Source organism: Aspergillus multicolor (genome assembly GCF_047715735.1).
Source record: "Aspergillus multicolor strain CBS 133.54 unplaced genomic scaffold BDW74scaffold_23, whole genome shotgun sequence".
Classification (NCBI taxonomy): domain Eukaryota; kingdom Fungi; phylum Ascomycota; class Eurotiomycetes; order Eurotiales; family Aspergillaceae; genus Aspergillus; species Aspergillus multicolor.
The window spans coordinates 263,169-277,607 of record NW_027395974.1 but is presented as its reverse complement, the minus strand read 5'-3'; the positions used below and the strand labels follow the sequence as shown (position 1 = coordinate 277,607).

The 14,439-nt window shown below is 51.7% G+C and overlaps 6 protein-coding genes across 6 annotated transcripts; 4 read left to right on the top strand and 2 right to left on the bottom strand.

Annotated features, from left to right (window-relative positions):
• Positions 1-242: 242 nt before the first annotated feature.
• On the bottom strand, positions 243-2,517 carry BDW74DRAFT_60869 (putative MFS transporter). Its single transcript, XM_073733287.1, has 2 exons — positions 1,950-2,517; positions 243-1,893 (listed from the first exon to the last, which is right to left on the bottom strand). The coding sequence occupies exons 1-2, from the start codon at positions 2,199-2,201 to the stop codon at positions 550-552; spliced, it is 1,596 nt and encodes a 531-aa protein (XP_073581307.1). The 5' UTR covers positions 2,202-2,517; the 3' UTR covers positions 243-549.
• hrdA (E3 ubiquitin-protein ligase HRD1) lies at positions 2,516-5,222 on the top strand. Its single transcript, XM_073733286.1, has 3 exons — positions 2,516-2,785; positions 2,842-2,946; positions 3,008-5,222. The coding sequence occupies exons 1-3, from the start codon at positions 2,762-2,764 to the stop codon at positions 5,195-5,197; spliced, it is 2,319 nt and encodes a 772-aa protein (XP_073581306.1). The 5' UTR covers positions 2,516-2,761; the 3' UTR covers positions 5,198-5,222.
• A 696-nt stretch (positions 5,223-5,918) lies between these two features.
• On the top strand, positions 5,919-7,646 carry BDW74DRAFT_60801 (DUF3431 domain-containing protein). The gene is made up of 2 exons (XM_073733282.1): positions 5,919-6,069; positions 6,219-7,646. Exon 2 carries the CDS (start codon positions 6,245-6,247, stop codon positions 7,454-7,456), a length of 1,212 nt encoding a protein of 403 aa, XP_073581305.1. The 5' UTR covers positions 5,919-6,069; positions 6,219-6,244; the 3' UTR covers positions 7,457-7,646.
• A 149-nt stretch (positions 7,647-7,795) lies between these two features.
• Positions 7,796-10,391, top strand: BDW74DRAFT_60791 (uncharacterized protein). The gene is made up of 2 exons (XM_073733281.1): positions 7,796-9,638; positions 9,701-10,391. Exons 1-2 carry the CDS (start codon positions 8,104-8,106, stop codon positions 10,203-10,205), a joined length of 2,040 nt encoding a protein of 679 aa, XP_073581304.1. The 5' UTR covers positions 7,796-8,103; the 3' UTR covers positions 10,206-10,391.
• A 188-nt stretch (positions 10,392-10,579) lies between these two features.
• Positions 10,580-12,392, bottom strand: BDW74DRAFT_158051 (ribonuclease P subunit p30 family protein). Its single transcript, XM_073725248.1, has 2 exons — positions 12,275-12,392; positions 10,580-12,166 (listed from the first exon to the last, which is right to left on the bottom strand). The coding sequence occupies exons 1-2, from the start codon at positions 12,348-12,350 to the stop codon at positions 11,301-11,303; spliced, it is 942 nt and encodes a 313-aa protein (XP_073581303.1). The 5' UTR covers positions 12,351-12,392; the 3' UTR covers positions 10,580-11,300.
• An 81-nt stretch (positions 12,393-12,473) lies between these two features.
• BDW74DRAFT_60738 (casein kinase II subunit alpha/alpha') lies at positions 12,474-14,037 on the top strand. The gene is made up of 4 exons (XM_073733278.1): positions 12,474-12,932; positions 13,002-13,375; positions 13,426-13,845; positions 13,903-14,037. Exons 1-4 carry the CDS (start codon positions 12,818-12,820, stop codon positions 13,993-13,995), a joined length of 1,002 nt encoding a protein of 333 aa, XP_073581302.1. The 5' UTR covers positions 12,474-12,817; the 3' UTR covers positions 13,996-14,037.
• The last annotated feature ends 402 nt before the right edge of the window (positions 14,038-14,439 follow it).

The window sequence follows — 14,439 nt, the reverse complement described above, 5'->3', positions numbered from 1 at the left end:
AGCGCTGGAAGACCTGCGACTGTGCTGATTGGAATGAACACCGCCTTCTTCAGCGCGCATACCAGATCATTGACCGAGATAGAGAGGCCAACAACCCACCAGCTGCTGCCGCTGATGTCGCTCCAGTTGCCGCCCCTCCCCCTAACGCTGCCGAGCCTCAGGATGATCAAGCTGCAGTCGCAGTTACTAGAGAGGAGGCTCCTGATGCTCCCGAGGTGGCGATTGATAATGATCTACTGGCAAGGGTAGTGGAGGACTTGAGAGAAAATCACGAATGCAGCCATGATTGCGCATGGAGGTATATCCAGGGGTCCCATCGCTGTGAGGTATGCTCTCATCGCCTGCCGCACTATATCTTTGAATGTAATGATTGTTCTCTCTGGGCGTGCTGGCGATGCAGGCGGAATAGACTTTGATGTGCGCACCTTGGTGTGAGTTTGGCAAGCCTTTTCACATGTTGACAATTTTCCTATGTTTATTTCTTGCACTTGTGTTTAGAGCTTTTCCCCCCAGAGAAGTTCGCAATCAAGTTAGAATCTGTTGTATCCGCTACTTGTTCGTTTTCAAGTGGATGACCAGGCCGCTAACAGCGCCGACAATCACGAGCACGCCGTTGAAGCCTGCCATAATGTAGAAGGGGGCGCTTGAAGACAAGGCATCGAACAAAAGCCCTCCAAGCTTGGTAAGCAAGAGGATACCTGCCCCTCCGAACAGAGAATATACCCCTGCAATTGAACCCTTTAGGTTCGGGGGCTGCCGCTGCTTCCGGCTAGCATTTGCTTCCAGTAAAGGTTGTTGCTCGTCGAGTTCTGGAGCCGCGCTCGCGATGTTGCTGTTGGCTGTTGTGTCCTCGACTGAACTGGTTAAGCTCAATACACCGTTGCTCAACACGGACAAACTACACACGATAGCGCCGATTTGGCTGACCCCAACCAATGCCATCACTACAAATATGCCGGGACTCCCTCCCTCGCCTTTGAACTCGGGGCTAGGCAGAAGCGCGAGCATCACATAGCCTACAACTCCAGCCAGACAAGCAATGAGAAGCGGCGAATGATATCGTCGAGACTTTTCCGACAGGTATCCGAATGCTGGGGCCGCAATAAGCGCTATAAGCTGAGACACCCCCGTCAAGATAGAGGCAAGCATATAAGCCTTTGGACAGGACCGCTTGATATCTCCAGGGTTGGCTCCTTTCGTGGGTTGCTCATGGCAAAGACCAGACGTGCGATAATAGTTGTTCACATACAATGGGATAAAGAGCGATATCCCGACAGAGGAGGCTCGCGCTACAAATCCTCCGATATATCCGATAAGGATATCACGATTGTGGAAGCATAGCGTAATGGCAGAGCCGAGCTGGTCCAGATACGGGAATCTGGCTTTGAAGGTGGAACTAGGCTCATACCTGGGGCTGGATGAAGAAGCTTCAGTCCATCCCTTTGTCCAGAGCGAGGCCCATGCCTTGCTATTTTCGCCAGGGAGATCCCGCAAGCCGACGAAGCAACATATGCTGACCACAAGAGCCACCACAGCTGCCGTATAGTAACTGTACTGGATGGCTTCCGCTGGCGAGACACCTAGTTGCTGAAATTTGGCCGGCAAAGGGAGAAGAACGACTAGGGATATCAAAGCACCACATCCCGCACACATGCCAACGAAACCGGCGAGTCTCGATGAGGGAGCGGCAGTTCTCGGCGCTGGTTCGCTTCCAAGCTCAGACCTGGGGACACCCCCGGTGACAACTGGTAGGACGGCTGTGACCATTGTTGAGACAGCTGCGCCGCCTACGCTGAATAGCAGTCTACCGAGGAGGAGCTGAGGATAAACGTTTCTAGCCTGGACAAATAGAACCAATGCGATAGCGATGATGGCATAGCCAGCGGTGCACACCTAGTCAACTAATATCAGTATTTGGGATGAACCCTGCAGGTATTCAGGGTTCTCACTTGACGGACACCAATACGGTCTGAGAGTATACCCCACAAAGGACATGCTGCTAAAGCAAGCAGCTCATCTGCGAAACCGAGCGTGCCCACAGCGTCACCTTCACCATCACGAATACCTATCAAGTCCGTGACAACGAAGGAGATGGATGAATTGATGAAAACTAGAAAAGCAATTGAGAACGGACAAACACCTAGCAAATAAGTGAAGGCTTGGACACGGCTCGCAGTAAACATAGACCGTTGAGATGCCATTATCGATTCTGAGACGCTTGGATTATAAGGCAGAGAATTCCTGGTACAGACTTCGAATAGGTAAAGCGTCTTAAGGACCCATTCCCCAGTAACTTCTTCACTGCGGAGCAAATATCTATTTGGAGGAAGGTTGATGTTGCTGATGAATCGTGTGATGATGAAATGAATGAACCGGCAGATCCGCAATTGGCAGACGGCGAGCTATCCAATGCGAGAGATCAGAGCTCAAGAGGCGTGACTGCCTGCTGTATACTGTATGATTAGGAAGAAATTGTGGTGAAGATAGAAGGAGTTGTATTTACTCCGAGTCTCCGGAACCGCGGAAAGGCCCCGCTGACGAGACGGAGACACCTTGCACCTCCAGACAGCTGTCCTCCAGAGACGGTCGATCCGCCCTCCACTTCTACACCCGCCCACGCGATCTGCCTCGGTTTCCCTTCCACATTTTCATTTCCTTCAAGGGGGCCGACGCATATTGTCAATGCTTACCGTGAAGTGATTCCAGCCTCTCGCATCTTGACGTTGTCAATGATTCTGGGCTCTTCACCCGCTCCGCGATCATGAGATTCGCTGCCTATGCTGGGGTATGCGCCTAGAAACACAGGACACTTTGTTGAATTCCACGCTGACAACTCTCTAGGCCTCAGTGGCTTTGGCAACAGGAGTATTTGTGAAAGCACTGCATCAGAGGGCGAACTTCTATTCTGCCTGTGTTTACCTGTCGCAGAGTAGCGCTAATCTCATGGTATCTATGATCTGTTCTCCGCGTCTGTCGTTCTATCATAACTGACTGAAGTGCTCACTAGATACTGACGAATGTATGCCTCCTGGCCGTTGGCTTTCTGCTATTTTGGCTCCAGCGTCTTCTTTATGGCCCCCTCCGACCCATCGAAACGGAACAGCTCTATGAAAAAGCGTGGTTTGCTGTGACAGAAACATGCTTGGCTATGACAATATTCCGGGGGGAACTAGGGGCCTGGTTTCTGGTCATGTTTGTCTCCTTGCTGGTCGGTAAAGTCTGGGGCTGGATCGGAGAAGGCCGTGTAGAGTTTCTCGAACAGCAACCCCCCGCGAACCCAGTGCTGTTTCACAGTAGGCTGGCAACCTCTCTACTGCTGTCGGTCATGTTCAACATGTTCATGCTGAAATACTGCATCGACACTGTTCTTGAACAAGCGCGTCCGGACATGATGGTAATGTTCGGCTTCGAATTCGCCGTTCTCACGATCCTCTCGACTTCGACCGCCGCCCGGTATTCAATCTCGCTCGTAGAGATTTACATCAATCGGCAACAGATGAAGGCCCGAATTGAAGAGCGGCGTCAGGAGATTCGAGCTGCTCGCGAGCAAGCACTGGCGGAGCTCACAGCGCCAGAAGATCATACCGCAACCCCGGATTTACCAGACGAAAATGACATCAACGAGCTGGAACTTGATGTTCCAGGCTGGGAAGAAAAAGGACGGTGGGTCTTCTATCTGGATCTATTAACCGACTTTCTCAAACTCGCTGTCTATTTGTCTTTCTTTGCTATTCTTTTTACATTCTACGGTTTGCCCATTCATATTCTCCGAGATGTCGTTGTCACCATCCGCTCATTCGGCCGGCGGATCATGGACTTTATCCGATACCGAAACGCCACGCGTGATATGAACGACAGATACCCCGACGCGAGCGCCGAGGAAGTCGCTAGGGAAGAGGTCTGCATCATTTGCCGGGAGGAGATGACCCACTGGCAACCTGGAGACAGACCGGTTGCTCGAGTTTCCGAGAGATTACGCCCAAAGAAACTCCCTTGTGGTCACATCCTACATTTCTCCTGTCTTCGAAGCTGGCTTGAAAGACAGCAGAACTGTCCGACTTGTAGACGACCGGTCATCGCTCCTCCTCGTACCCGAGGGGCCGCCGGGGTCAACCCGGCGCAAGGGAACGGTGGCGTTGAGCAACAGCAGAATATGCCTCCTGGAAATCAACCAAACGACCAAAATCCCCCAGCCGATGGTTTCCCTAGGGCTCGGATATACCAGTTCGGTCCGTTTAGGATTGGGTTTGGCGCAGGAAGAGGCGATCTCTTCAACAATTTACACCAACAGATCCACCAGGGTAACGGTCCCTGGCAGCAAAATAACAATCCTGCCCCAGCTGGGGCCCGGCAAATCGGATTTGGGTTTGGGTTTGGAAGGCCGCCGCTGCAACAACCGCCTGTAGCGGCCGCGCCTCAAGCGGTGCCGACACCCACATCGAATCTGCCCAACTTGCAGAACCAACTTGTTCAGATGGAGCAGCATATTGCAAACGAAATCAATGGGCTACGCGTTGCCGCGGACCAGCTGAACTTGGTCAGGTTACTGCAGACAGAGCTTCAACGCCTTCGTGCCTTGCAGTCTCAACCACTGGAAAACCAAAACAATCTCCCCCAAACTCCTGCTCTCCCTATACCCCCCACATCACCTGCAGCAACGCGCAATCAATTCGCCTCTGAGCCGGAGACGCCATCCATGGGGGCCGGAGACCCTCGTCTACCGGAAGGGCTGACACTTCCGCAAGGCTGGACCCTGGTCCCTCTCCACTCCGCTCAACCAGGATTAAACGTACCGCCAAGCGATATCGCCAGCTCATCTTCGCCGGCGAGTGAACGCAATGCTTCAATAATTAACGGCATGCCCAGTTCCCAGCCACAAACCGAGGCTGAGAACCAAGGGACGAGTGCTAACAATGATGCTGCGAGCTTTTCCCGAATCACAGGCCTACCAAATTGGCAGTCAGGATCCAGCTCGCTTACAGCTGAGCCCAACACCGAACCTATTTCCCAGCAATGGACCGACCTTAGTTCAGAAGCTGAAACGAAGGTGCCACTCGCTTCCAATGCCGAGCAGGCTCAGAATGGAAGCTCTGAGCACGGTGTAGAGTCTCAGACCGAAACTCAGACATCAGAGTCAACGTCAAAGGGAAAAGAGCGAATGCCTACAGTTGAAGACGTAGCGGACGACGAGACATGACCTTGATTATTATTAATTTGCATATCACTATCTGCTTCCTGCTTTTCTCGTTATATCCTTCTGGATCCGAGATCATCTTCGGATGTTTGACTGTACATAGACGTGATCCAAATATACCATGAGCATAGCGCGACTCTCGGACAGAGAAGTCTTGCTTTATTAGCAAAAATGAACACGCGAAATAATCTATGAACATGGATTATGAAATAATTGTGATCTATGAAGCGTGGTAGCCTGGACGTGGTGGTACAAGAATGTGGCTTGTCGCATGTCTTGCGCTTCAAGCACTTCAAGCGACCCGCTTTCTATCAACCCAATCAGGCCCCGGGTTTCATTTGGACAAATGAATATCAGGGGTGCCGTCAGCCATAAAATCCAATCATAATGCGGCAGCTTTGTGACGATCGTCTTCGGCTTGGAGACAGAAAGGTCGCTCGACGACGGACGACCTCAACTTCCGTCCAGTGTACTCATCGGATGAAATTGAAGAGGGACATACTCCGATCGTACATGGTTTACTGTTCTTTATCAGCCTCCGGTTAATTATTTGTTCTTTTCTATCTAGATTCCGTCCGCTACCTGCAGGTTGCAGCACCGCCTCCCCGCTTCCCCGTTGTTGCCGACCGTTTCAGAGACATTGCGTAACCACGTTAGTTGACGGTGGACACTACGCGGGCCTGGACACTGACAGTTGTTAGCGACTGTGTCGCCCATGCGGCTTTCTTTTCCTCACTCCTGCCCTGAGACAGCTACAGCTTCCAATGCTCTTGTCTGTTTCCAGGGCTTGACAATGCGATTCTAATGCAAGTCGGTCGCTCGGTTTAGATCTGGTAAGTTGGCCCCCGGCCCCCATCGCAAACTTGTATTACCAAGTGAGTGAAGGATTCGTTCAGTCAGCGCGCACCGTTCTTCACTATACCATTTACTATGATCTTGCTCCGTACCTCATGACTGTTTAATGTCATCACCTCTTCATCTATAATTGGCTTACGATGCTAATCGACTGACGCTTTCTCCACAGCACGCTCGTTATCTTTATCTGCACTAATGGCGACAACGCGCCGCTTCGTCCCTCTCCTCGGCTGCGGCTTCTTCGTATTCTGCTTATGGGGACTCTTCACGCTGTCTAGATCATGGACGCAAATGAAGGTGTCGCAAGCTGTTGGCTTAGGAGAGCTTGTAGCGACACCAACGCCAACTCCGTCCGGCCATTGGAACATCACTGAAGCACCGAAGCAGCCGTTCGCACCACGCCCTCAATTCATCGCTGGCATTCCTAGGCCAGACGGACATGAGTACACGAAAACAATAGTGATACCCCGGACAACCTACGAGGATACATCGTGGACAGATTTCGAGATTCCAGGCTGGGAAACCGCTGTATATGTCGTTGACGACCCATCCGCAGCTCTACATCCACCGAAGAATAAGGGACACGAGGTCATGGTCTATTTGAGCTACATTATTGAACATTATGATGAATTACCGGAGATAGTCGCATTTATGCACTCGCATCAATTTGGATGGCATAACGACGACCTTCTAGACGGAAACGCAGCAACTATTCTGCAACGATTGCGACCAGAGCGAGTCATTAGGGAGGGTTATATGAATTTGCGCTGTGGCTGGGGACCTGGCTGTCCCGATTGGCTGCATCCCGGCACTCTGGAAGAAGATGAGACTAAGCAGGAGGAAATACTACTCGCTAGATCCTGGGGTGAGATCTTTCCCGACGAACCAATTCCGGATGTACTGGCACAACCATGCTGTGCGCAGTTCGCTGTTTCGCGCGAAAGACTACAAGCTATTCCCCGAGCGCGCTTTGTCTTCTACCGAGATTGGGTTCTTCGCACGCAATTGAGCGACTACATCTCCGGCCGCATCTGGGAATACCTTTGGCATGTCATCTTTACCGGCCAGAATGTGGTCTGCCCAAAGGAGCACGTGTGCTTCTGCGATGGATACGGAATCTGTTTTGGCGGCGAGGACGAATATAACGCGTACCGAAACATGGACTCTGAACGCGAAGGCTATGAAGATGAGCTCAAGCGCTGGCGCAGTCGGGCGGCCGTGATAGAAGCCGCTCGACGCCGTGGCACCCTCGGCGAGAAAAGCCACCTTACTGTTCCGGAGCCTGGACGAGATGTTGAACTCGAGGAACTGATTGCCCACCAGGGAGAGTTGAAAGAGGAGCTGCTGCTCAACGCCACAATACGTGGCCAGGATGCCAATGCTCGTGCGCTCGAGGTTGGGGCTTGATAATTCATGAATTTTCGATGTATTTTTTTCTTGTATATTGTTTTCATGTATCGGAGCTGGCGTTCTTGATCTAAAGATGCGATATTCCCTATCATATCGTTTGGCCTCCCTTTGAATATACTGGCGTGGTTTGCATTTATTACATTATTGGTTGGTTCAAAGCATCAAGTATTCCTGATCAACGATTTCACTACGCTCATAGACCAAGTTGGCGTAGAGGGCTCCCATCGAGGTTGCCGTAATGGTGCCTTATAAGGAACCACGTGATACCGCCGGTACCTAGTGGAGGACTCGAGCAAAAAGTTTGCATTGTCTGCCGTTGCTCCAAACTACGCAAACAGCCTCATCGCGCCATCTGATTGATCGATCTATCGCTAAGCTCCAGCTTCATACTTCGGTGTATAGCTGGATGCCTTGATTGTCTAATTTCTTCACTGGCTTTGAAACGATAAAGCAGCCCTTGTCCTTCTGCCCCTGGAGGGTAGCGGAGGAGACCGTACCATCCGTCCCGCAGGGGTACATGTCCCAGAGCTTATACTAGCTTGAACAAGCATCTGAGTACTTGCTTTGCGACAACTTTGAATTGGCCCAATCTTTTGAACTCACACGCATCGCGGTATTTGCCGGCCTCACGAACTCCGCTCGTCATGACGTCCACTTCTCAAACTAACCCGCATCATCCTTCCTCCGCATCCCCGGCCGAATTCCCCGGTAGTCAGCCAGCTCCATCCGGCGCAGACCAAAACACACACATTGCGACGAGCGGGTATGCGCCGAGCGAGAATCAGCTCGCTGGACTGGTAGAGGCTGCTACCGCGGCGGCGGACCAGGATGTATCTGAGTGGGCAGCAGCAGCGGCAGTTGCTGCTGCAGCTGGCGCCGCGGGGAACCAACACCATTTAGAGGGCTACGCTCCCGATATCCAACTGGACGACGATGACTTTGGTGATGGAGGATATGCGGGGATGACGAGTGCACGACAATATCGTGGCCCGGGGTCTACATCTGGCAATGAACATAGTCAATCATCGGGGCTGGCTCGATCAGGGACGAAGAAGAGAAAGAGGAACGAGGATGCTCTCGACCCGGCGTTAGCTGCGGCAAGTGCTGGTCTCGGTCAGCACCAGGGTCAACCGCAACACCATCAACAGGGTTCACATAATGCCAGTCACCACGCGAGTCCTTACGGAGGGGAGGGGCTAGAGATTCGCGACACCCCGCCGCAATCGCTTGCAGACGCTCGCGCTGTTGGACTGCACTCCGCCGCAGCACTATTTCGCCAAACTTCGACCAACAAGAAGTATACACGGCCTCCGATGTCAAAAATGTTTACTTCCCTCGAGCTCTCGCCGGAGAATTTCCTGCATTTGCAAGCTGCGGCTAAAGCATACATGCTGGATGATAGACATCCGGAGCGTCGGGACTGTGTCGGGCAGCGTGGGAAGGGAGATACAGAGATGGTCAAGTTACGGCTATGGAACTGTGTTCGCCATTTCCTTGAGGTTGAGGGCAATGGTCCGCGATTCTTTGGTGAACATGTGGTTAATGAGGGTATGCCCCCTCGTACATATGTATGGCCAAGAGACCAGCAAAAGATCATTTCGCTGGTTATTCCGTTGCTGCGCCGCATGGTCACGAATGAACGCCAACGACAGTACGCCGTCGAAACCAGGAAAGGCGGGGTGGAAGCACGAAGGAGACGGAAGACAGAAGACAGCATGCAAGACTTCCGCAGTGTTAGTCCGCCCAAGTTTCCATCCGAGGATCACCTCCAGATGGAGGCGCACCATCATCTTCCGGACGGCTATAGCTCGGCTCAGCAGCCTTTACCTGCGCCGGCACCGGCGCCACCTCACGCAGAACCGTCTGTGCAGGTCACAGATTTAGGCCTTACAGACGCTATCATGGATGGCTATATCACTGACTGGGATGCTATTTCGAAATCTTATGATGCATACAACCACAACTACGAGCTTGACAACCTTTGGTCTCTTTCTGGTTTACAGTTAGGCGACTGGCGCGGTCTCGTGGCTGCAGTAGATAGCCATTACCAGATTGTCCACGAAGGCGACTACAATTGTTCCGGCTGCTGTGAAGATGACAACGTCGGACGTGTTCTCAATTCAAATAGCTCCGCAGACCTCCGATGGCGCATTGGCGGAGGGCCAGCCCGAAACGAGTTGTAAGTCTGCACCACATAATTTGTGTATGAAGACTATGGACGCTAATATAATCCCTTTACAGTGCAAGCAGCATTACCCGCGACGTCTCACGGGTGATCCGAGATAGCCTCGCCGCTAGACAAGGCGTGCACGACAACGAATCACTGTCCCAACCCCAGTCAATGCCGCCTCCGCTACCTTTCTCTCAACCCTCCGAAATCCACAACGCAAACCCCTCTCATCCCCAATGTCCCCTCTACCTACGCATCAACATCCTGCAAAACGGGAAGCGCATTCTCCCCCCTCAAGATTTCTCCGCCACCCAATGTCCGGACATCGCAAGCGTACGACAACTCCTTGCCCGCAAATTCCCCGGTGAACTCCCTGGTATCCCTTCTGATCTAGACTCGGACCCCAACGCCTGGAATGCGTCCATGGGCTGGAGAGTTAGAGTCCTACTTCCGAACGGCCTCAACCTCGTCGACAATGATAGCGATTGGACACTCGCGCTACTTTCCGCGGAGAAAGTGGATTGGCTCGACGGCGAGCTGAAGGTGCTTGTCGATATTGAGAATGAGAACCAGTAGCGAAAGGCTCACAAATTCTCTGTTACTTTACTTCGTACTTACTTATCTTGATATACCCACAATTATACCCCATATTTCATCTTCGGTTTGTGGTGCTTGTGTATTTTCTGCTGTGAATTCTGAACTCTGTAATGTATTGCTTTACGTTTGGTGTAAGGAGTCCAATCTGGCGTTGCTAGTTTATGGGGACCAGCCGACTCATTCCATACCTTTGAGTTAGGGCATGGTCCGCAAACGAGTTACGGCATTACCCCAAAACCCTAACACCACGGTGCTGGGCTTACGACGGCTGGAGTGTTTTGTTATGAATGTGCTGTGTTTCGGTCAACTGACCGAGTAATTTACTTAAGTTGTGAGTATGTAGGAAGAAGTTCAATATGAAGTTACCAGGTGATGAGTACTCCACGTATGCACAGGCGTGACTGGAGCAAGAAGCGCCCCACCGGTCATTCTGGAGGTTACTATGGAAGATTTAAGCTGTCTACCAGCATCAAAAATCATGAGCAAGAAAGAATTTGAGAAGGCTTTTATTGTGATGAGTACTTGTAGGTGGAGACTACTCGGATTCTGCTCATGTGGACGTGATTGTGACCCCCATTGCGGGTCGGCACGCATGTAAATAGTTCTCTCAAAAGCATTATTCAAGAAGATCCTGCTGCGATTCCCGGCACGAAATATTCATGATCTTCAGAGTATGGAGTGCGGGGGCACACGCAGCGTATTCTGTGCAGCTATGCCCTATCTTCTAAGTAATATCCTGTTGCCGACCATATAATCCTCGATCAAGAACGATTGTTGTTTGATTGACAAAGGACGAAGTGGTTGACTGGATTGTAGAGATCGGCTCGTGACCTCTAACCGTCCGTCCGAAGGATGTAGAGACCGCAGATCATCTAGCTTTAAGGCATGTCTCGCGGTTTGGCGCAAGCCACAAGGGTCTATATGCTCTAACTATAATCCCCTGGGCTTTGTGTTCAATCAATGCGGCACGAAGCTGCATGATCTGAGAGGAACGTTGTATCCCTGCGGGCAGGTATTGACGAAATGATCAGGCCATTGCCGGTCATGAGTGTAGCATGATGTCGGATACAACCATCAAGTGGCAGAGGAATCGTCAATACCCGATAGAGCTGCCTCTAGTCTAGCTTTCTTAGCTCGACGCTTCATCTCGCGCTTCGAAAGTGGCTTTTCAGGCCCATCCGTTTCCGGCTCGGGACCTAAAGATGCCTTTCTTTTCAAGTTGTCGCCGTTGCTTTCCGTCTGCGACTTTGATTCCGCTTCCTTTTTATCGGTCAAGGGGGTAGTTGGCTTCTTCGAAGCCGGAAGGACTTGTCCTCCGTCAACGACATCAATGATACCGCGCCAGCTGGTCCGTTTCAATCGGGCAAGAGCGGTAACTTTCCTCGATTCCGCGCAAATCGCCTCTTTGCCCAGCTCTTGTGATAGGCCCCACACGCATGCAAGATTGATCACGTCGAAAGGAGCTCGGACACCCAATGCCTTCTTGGCCTCACTCGACACGATTATGCCGCGACCACGGGTTGCGCGGATCAGGGCCATCGCATTGCCGATCAAATTCCGGCGCGCTTCTAGTCCGCTTCCTGTGACTCCTGGGCCGTAGCATATTTCAAAGCGGATACCGCGTGCGATGGCAGCAGAAAGCATCTTGAACTTGAAATGATAGGGGTGCCTGACCGAGAGGTCCAGTGAGATGATGTCGCATTCTGCGTTGGTGCATGCATTCAATAGCGCTTTTTCGTTGCTCGGACGCAAGGCAATCAAATCGTAGACTTGAGCTATACTAGTAAGGCGTTGATTCTGCGCGGGGTCGGAGAGGGGCAAGTTGAGGCGCGTGAGGAGCGTGAGGCCTTGCGGGACATCGCTGGGGAGCGGTGGCGGAGTAGGGCTTGGGGGAAGTTTTCCGGTAATGGTCTGCGAAAGGGCAATAGTTGTGTAACCCACTGTTTGTCAGGTTAGCCTCCCATGTGCCCATACAGTCAACTCGGAAATCGCCCGCGGGTCGTGTGGCCCTGGCCCTGGGCAGAGGAAAAAACAAAAATGCGGCATACGTTCGGCGAAAAAGCTTAGCGTTGCGGAGATTTCAGGATCACCCGGGCTGTACGGCACGTTCAAGTCATGATACATGGCGAATCGTCAGAGCTATAAAGCCCAGTTGTCAGCGTCAGTCGTCGTCTTCGGTTCCTTCAGCGCAAAGGAAAACAAGCTCGGAACTGTCCCAGAACGGTAAGCAGAGATACAGCGCATTATTGTTGTTCCGCGGTCTAGCCGCATCGGTCGTGACAGCAGACCACTCCTGATCCCGTGACTTGCAGGGCGGAGCGACACTTCTGGGCCAATCCGCTATTATCAGCAGAGTAGGTGGAAAGAGCCTGACTTCCTTTCCAGTGGTTGTTCAGGGCGATAGCACGGCTGCAGCTTATTAGATTGTCCAGATTGCGTCTCCTCTCGCAGTTGCTGCTGTTCGTCTTTCTAGCTGTTGCTGATTTCTCACGCCATCCCACCAACGCACCGTCCCACCAACCCCGCGGTTTCGCCAGTCTGAATATCCAATTGTGGGCTTGATACCAACTTGCTTTTCGGCCGCCACCACCATGGCGCGCGTTTATGCTGATGTCAATAAGCACATGCCCCGGTCTTACTGGGACTATGATAGCGTGAACATCTCATGGGGTGTCCTGGAAAACTACGAGGTGGTCCGCAAAATCGGTTAGTCCGCCCGTCCGGTATCATCGGGATACTACGATGAACACAACATACTAATCGTTGTTGGCATAGGCCGCGGAAAGTACTCTGAAGTATTTGAGGGAATCAACATCGTCAACTACCAGAAGTGTGTCATCAAGGTCCTCAAGCCGGTCAAGAAGAAGAAGATCAAGCGAGAGATCAAGATCCTCCAGAACTTGGCAGGCGGACCAAATGTCGTCGCCCTGCTCGATGTTGTGCGCGACAATCAGAGCAAGACCCCTAGCCTGGTCTTTGAATATGTCAACAATACCGATTTCCGGACACTGTACCCGCGGTTCTCCGACTATGATGTCCGCTTCTACGTTTATGAGCTTCTGAAGGCGTTGGATTTCTGCCACAGCAAGGGCATCATGCACCGAGATGTGAAGCCACACAATGTTATGATTGACCATGAGAAGCGAAAGGTTAGTTTGCGCCCCCGGGTCATGAATGAATATGCTCTGATTCCTCTTAGCTCCGCCTCATTGATTGGGGTCTTGCCGAATTCTACCACAAGGGCACGGAGTACAACGTGCGAGTCGCCTCAAGATACTTCAAGGGCCCTGAGCTGCTTGTCGACTTCCAAGAGTACGACTACTCCTTAGATATGTGGTCGCTCGGTGCTATGTTCGCTTCGATGATCTTCCGCAAGGAACCTTTCTTCCATGGCAACAGTAATTCCGATCAGTTGGTTAAGATCGCCAAGGTGCTCGGAACCGAGGAACTTTTCGAGTACCTGGACAAGTACGAGATCGAGCTAGATCCTCAGTACGACGAAATTCTCTCCCGCTTTCCCCGCAAACCTTGGCAATCCTTTGTCAACGCAGAGAACCAGCGATTCATCAGCGATGAAGCAATTGACTTTTTGGACAAATTGCTTCGTTATGACCATGCCGTAAGGATTACCCACCGCTTGTTGCATCAAAGAGTGTTCAGCTGACTTGCTGTATAGGAGCGTCTTACTGCCCAGGAAGCCATGGCGCATCCTTACTTCACACAGATCAGGGCCGAAGAGGCGGCTAACAGGAGCAGCGCGTCCTCATGAGTCACTTTAAAAATCATGAAAGACGCTCTCTTGATCTAGGACTGCTTCGTCGCCGAGTCCTTCTCTTCCAATGGCCATTGTCGTTCACGGGACAAGCCTCTTGGTACATTTGCTTGAGTTCGGTTTACGTGGACAAACTACTTGAAGGAACCAGCAGCGGGAGGACGCGACTGTTGACTTATGCTGGTTTTGATGGGAAATGCCGAGGTTCAACGACTGATGGAAATGGACGGAGACATCGAACAAATGACATACACTTACATTCTCTGTTGGGTATAACCCCATCCCAGCTTTTTACCTTGGTGTATTGAGCGGGTGAGAATTCCAGTCACGATCAGACTGTTGCGTCGTTCTCTTGTGTTTGTGCAGACAGACATCCTTTTGACATCAGCTTACGTCTGCTTTCTCTACTTTGTCTCCTCTTGAGTAGTTGGTCTGGTGTTA

Bases quoted from the DNA above. Each gene is read 5' to 3' on its own strand.
- BDW74DRAFT_60801 (XM_073733282.1), top strand. From the start codon at position 6,245: ATGGCGACAACGCGCCGCTTCGTCCCTCTCCTCGGCTGCGGCTTCTTC.
- BDW74DRAFT_158051 (XM_073725248.1), bottom strand. From the start codon at position 12,350: ATGTATCATGACTTGAACGTGCCGTACAGCCCGGGTGATCCTGAAATC. The intron at 12,167-12,274 runs GTATGCCGCATT...CCTGACAAACAG, and splicing joins GCTAAGCTTTTTCGCCGAAC to TGGGTTACACAACTATTGCC.
- BDW74DRAFT_60738 (XM_073733278.1), top strand. From the start codon at position 12,818: ATGGCGCGCGTTTATGCTGATGTCAATAAGCACATGCCCCGGTCTTAC. The intron at 12,933-13,001 runs GTTAGTCCGCCC...TTGTTGGCATAG, and splicing joins CGAGGTGGTCCGCAAAATCG to GCCGCGGAAAGTACTCTGAA. The intron at 13,846-13,902 runs GTAAGGATTACC...CTTGCTGTATAG, and splicing joins TGCTTCGTTATGACCATGCC to GAGCGTCTTACTGCCCAGGA.
- hrdA (XM_073733286.1), top strand. From the start codon at position 2,762: ATGAGATTCGCTGCCTATGCTGGG. The intron at 2,786-2,841 runs GTATGCGCCTAG...ACAACTCTCTAG, and splicing joins GATTCGCTGCCTATGCTGGG to GCCTCAGTGGCTTTGGCAAC. The intron at 2,947-3,007 runs GTATCTATGATC...AGTGCTCACTAG, and splicing joins AGAGTAGCGCTAATCTCATG to ATACTGACGAATGTATGCCT.
- BDW74DRAFT_60791 (XM_073733281.1), top strand. From the start codon at position 8,104: ATGACGTCCACTTCTCAAACTAACCCGCATCATCCTTCCTCCGCATCC. The intron at 9,639-9,700 runs GTAAGTCTGCAC...ATCCCTTTACAG, and splicing joins GGGCCAGCCCGAAACGAGTT to TGCAAGCAGCATTACCCGCG.
- BDW74DRAFT_60869 (XM_073733287.1), bottom strand. From the start codon at position 2,201: ATGGCATCTCAACGGTCTATGTTTACTGCGAGCCGTGTCCAAGCCTTC. The intron at 1,894-1,949 runs GTGAGAACCCTG...TTAGTTGACTAG, and splicing joins ACCGTATTGGTGTCCGTCAA to GTGTGCACCGCTGGCTATGC.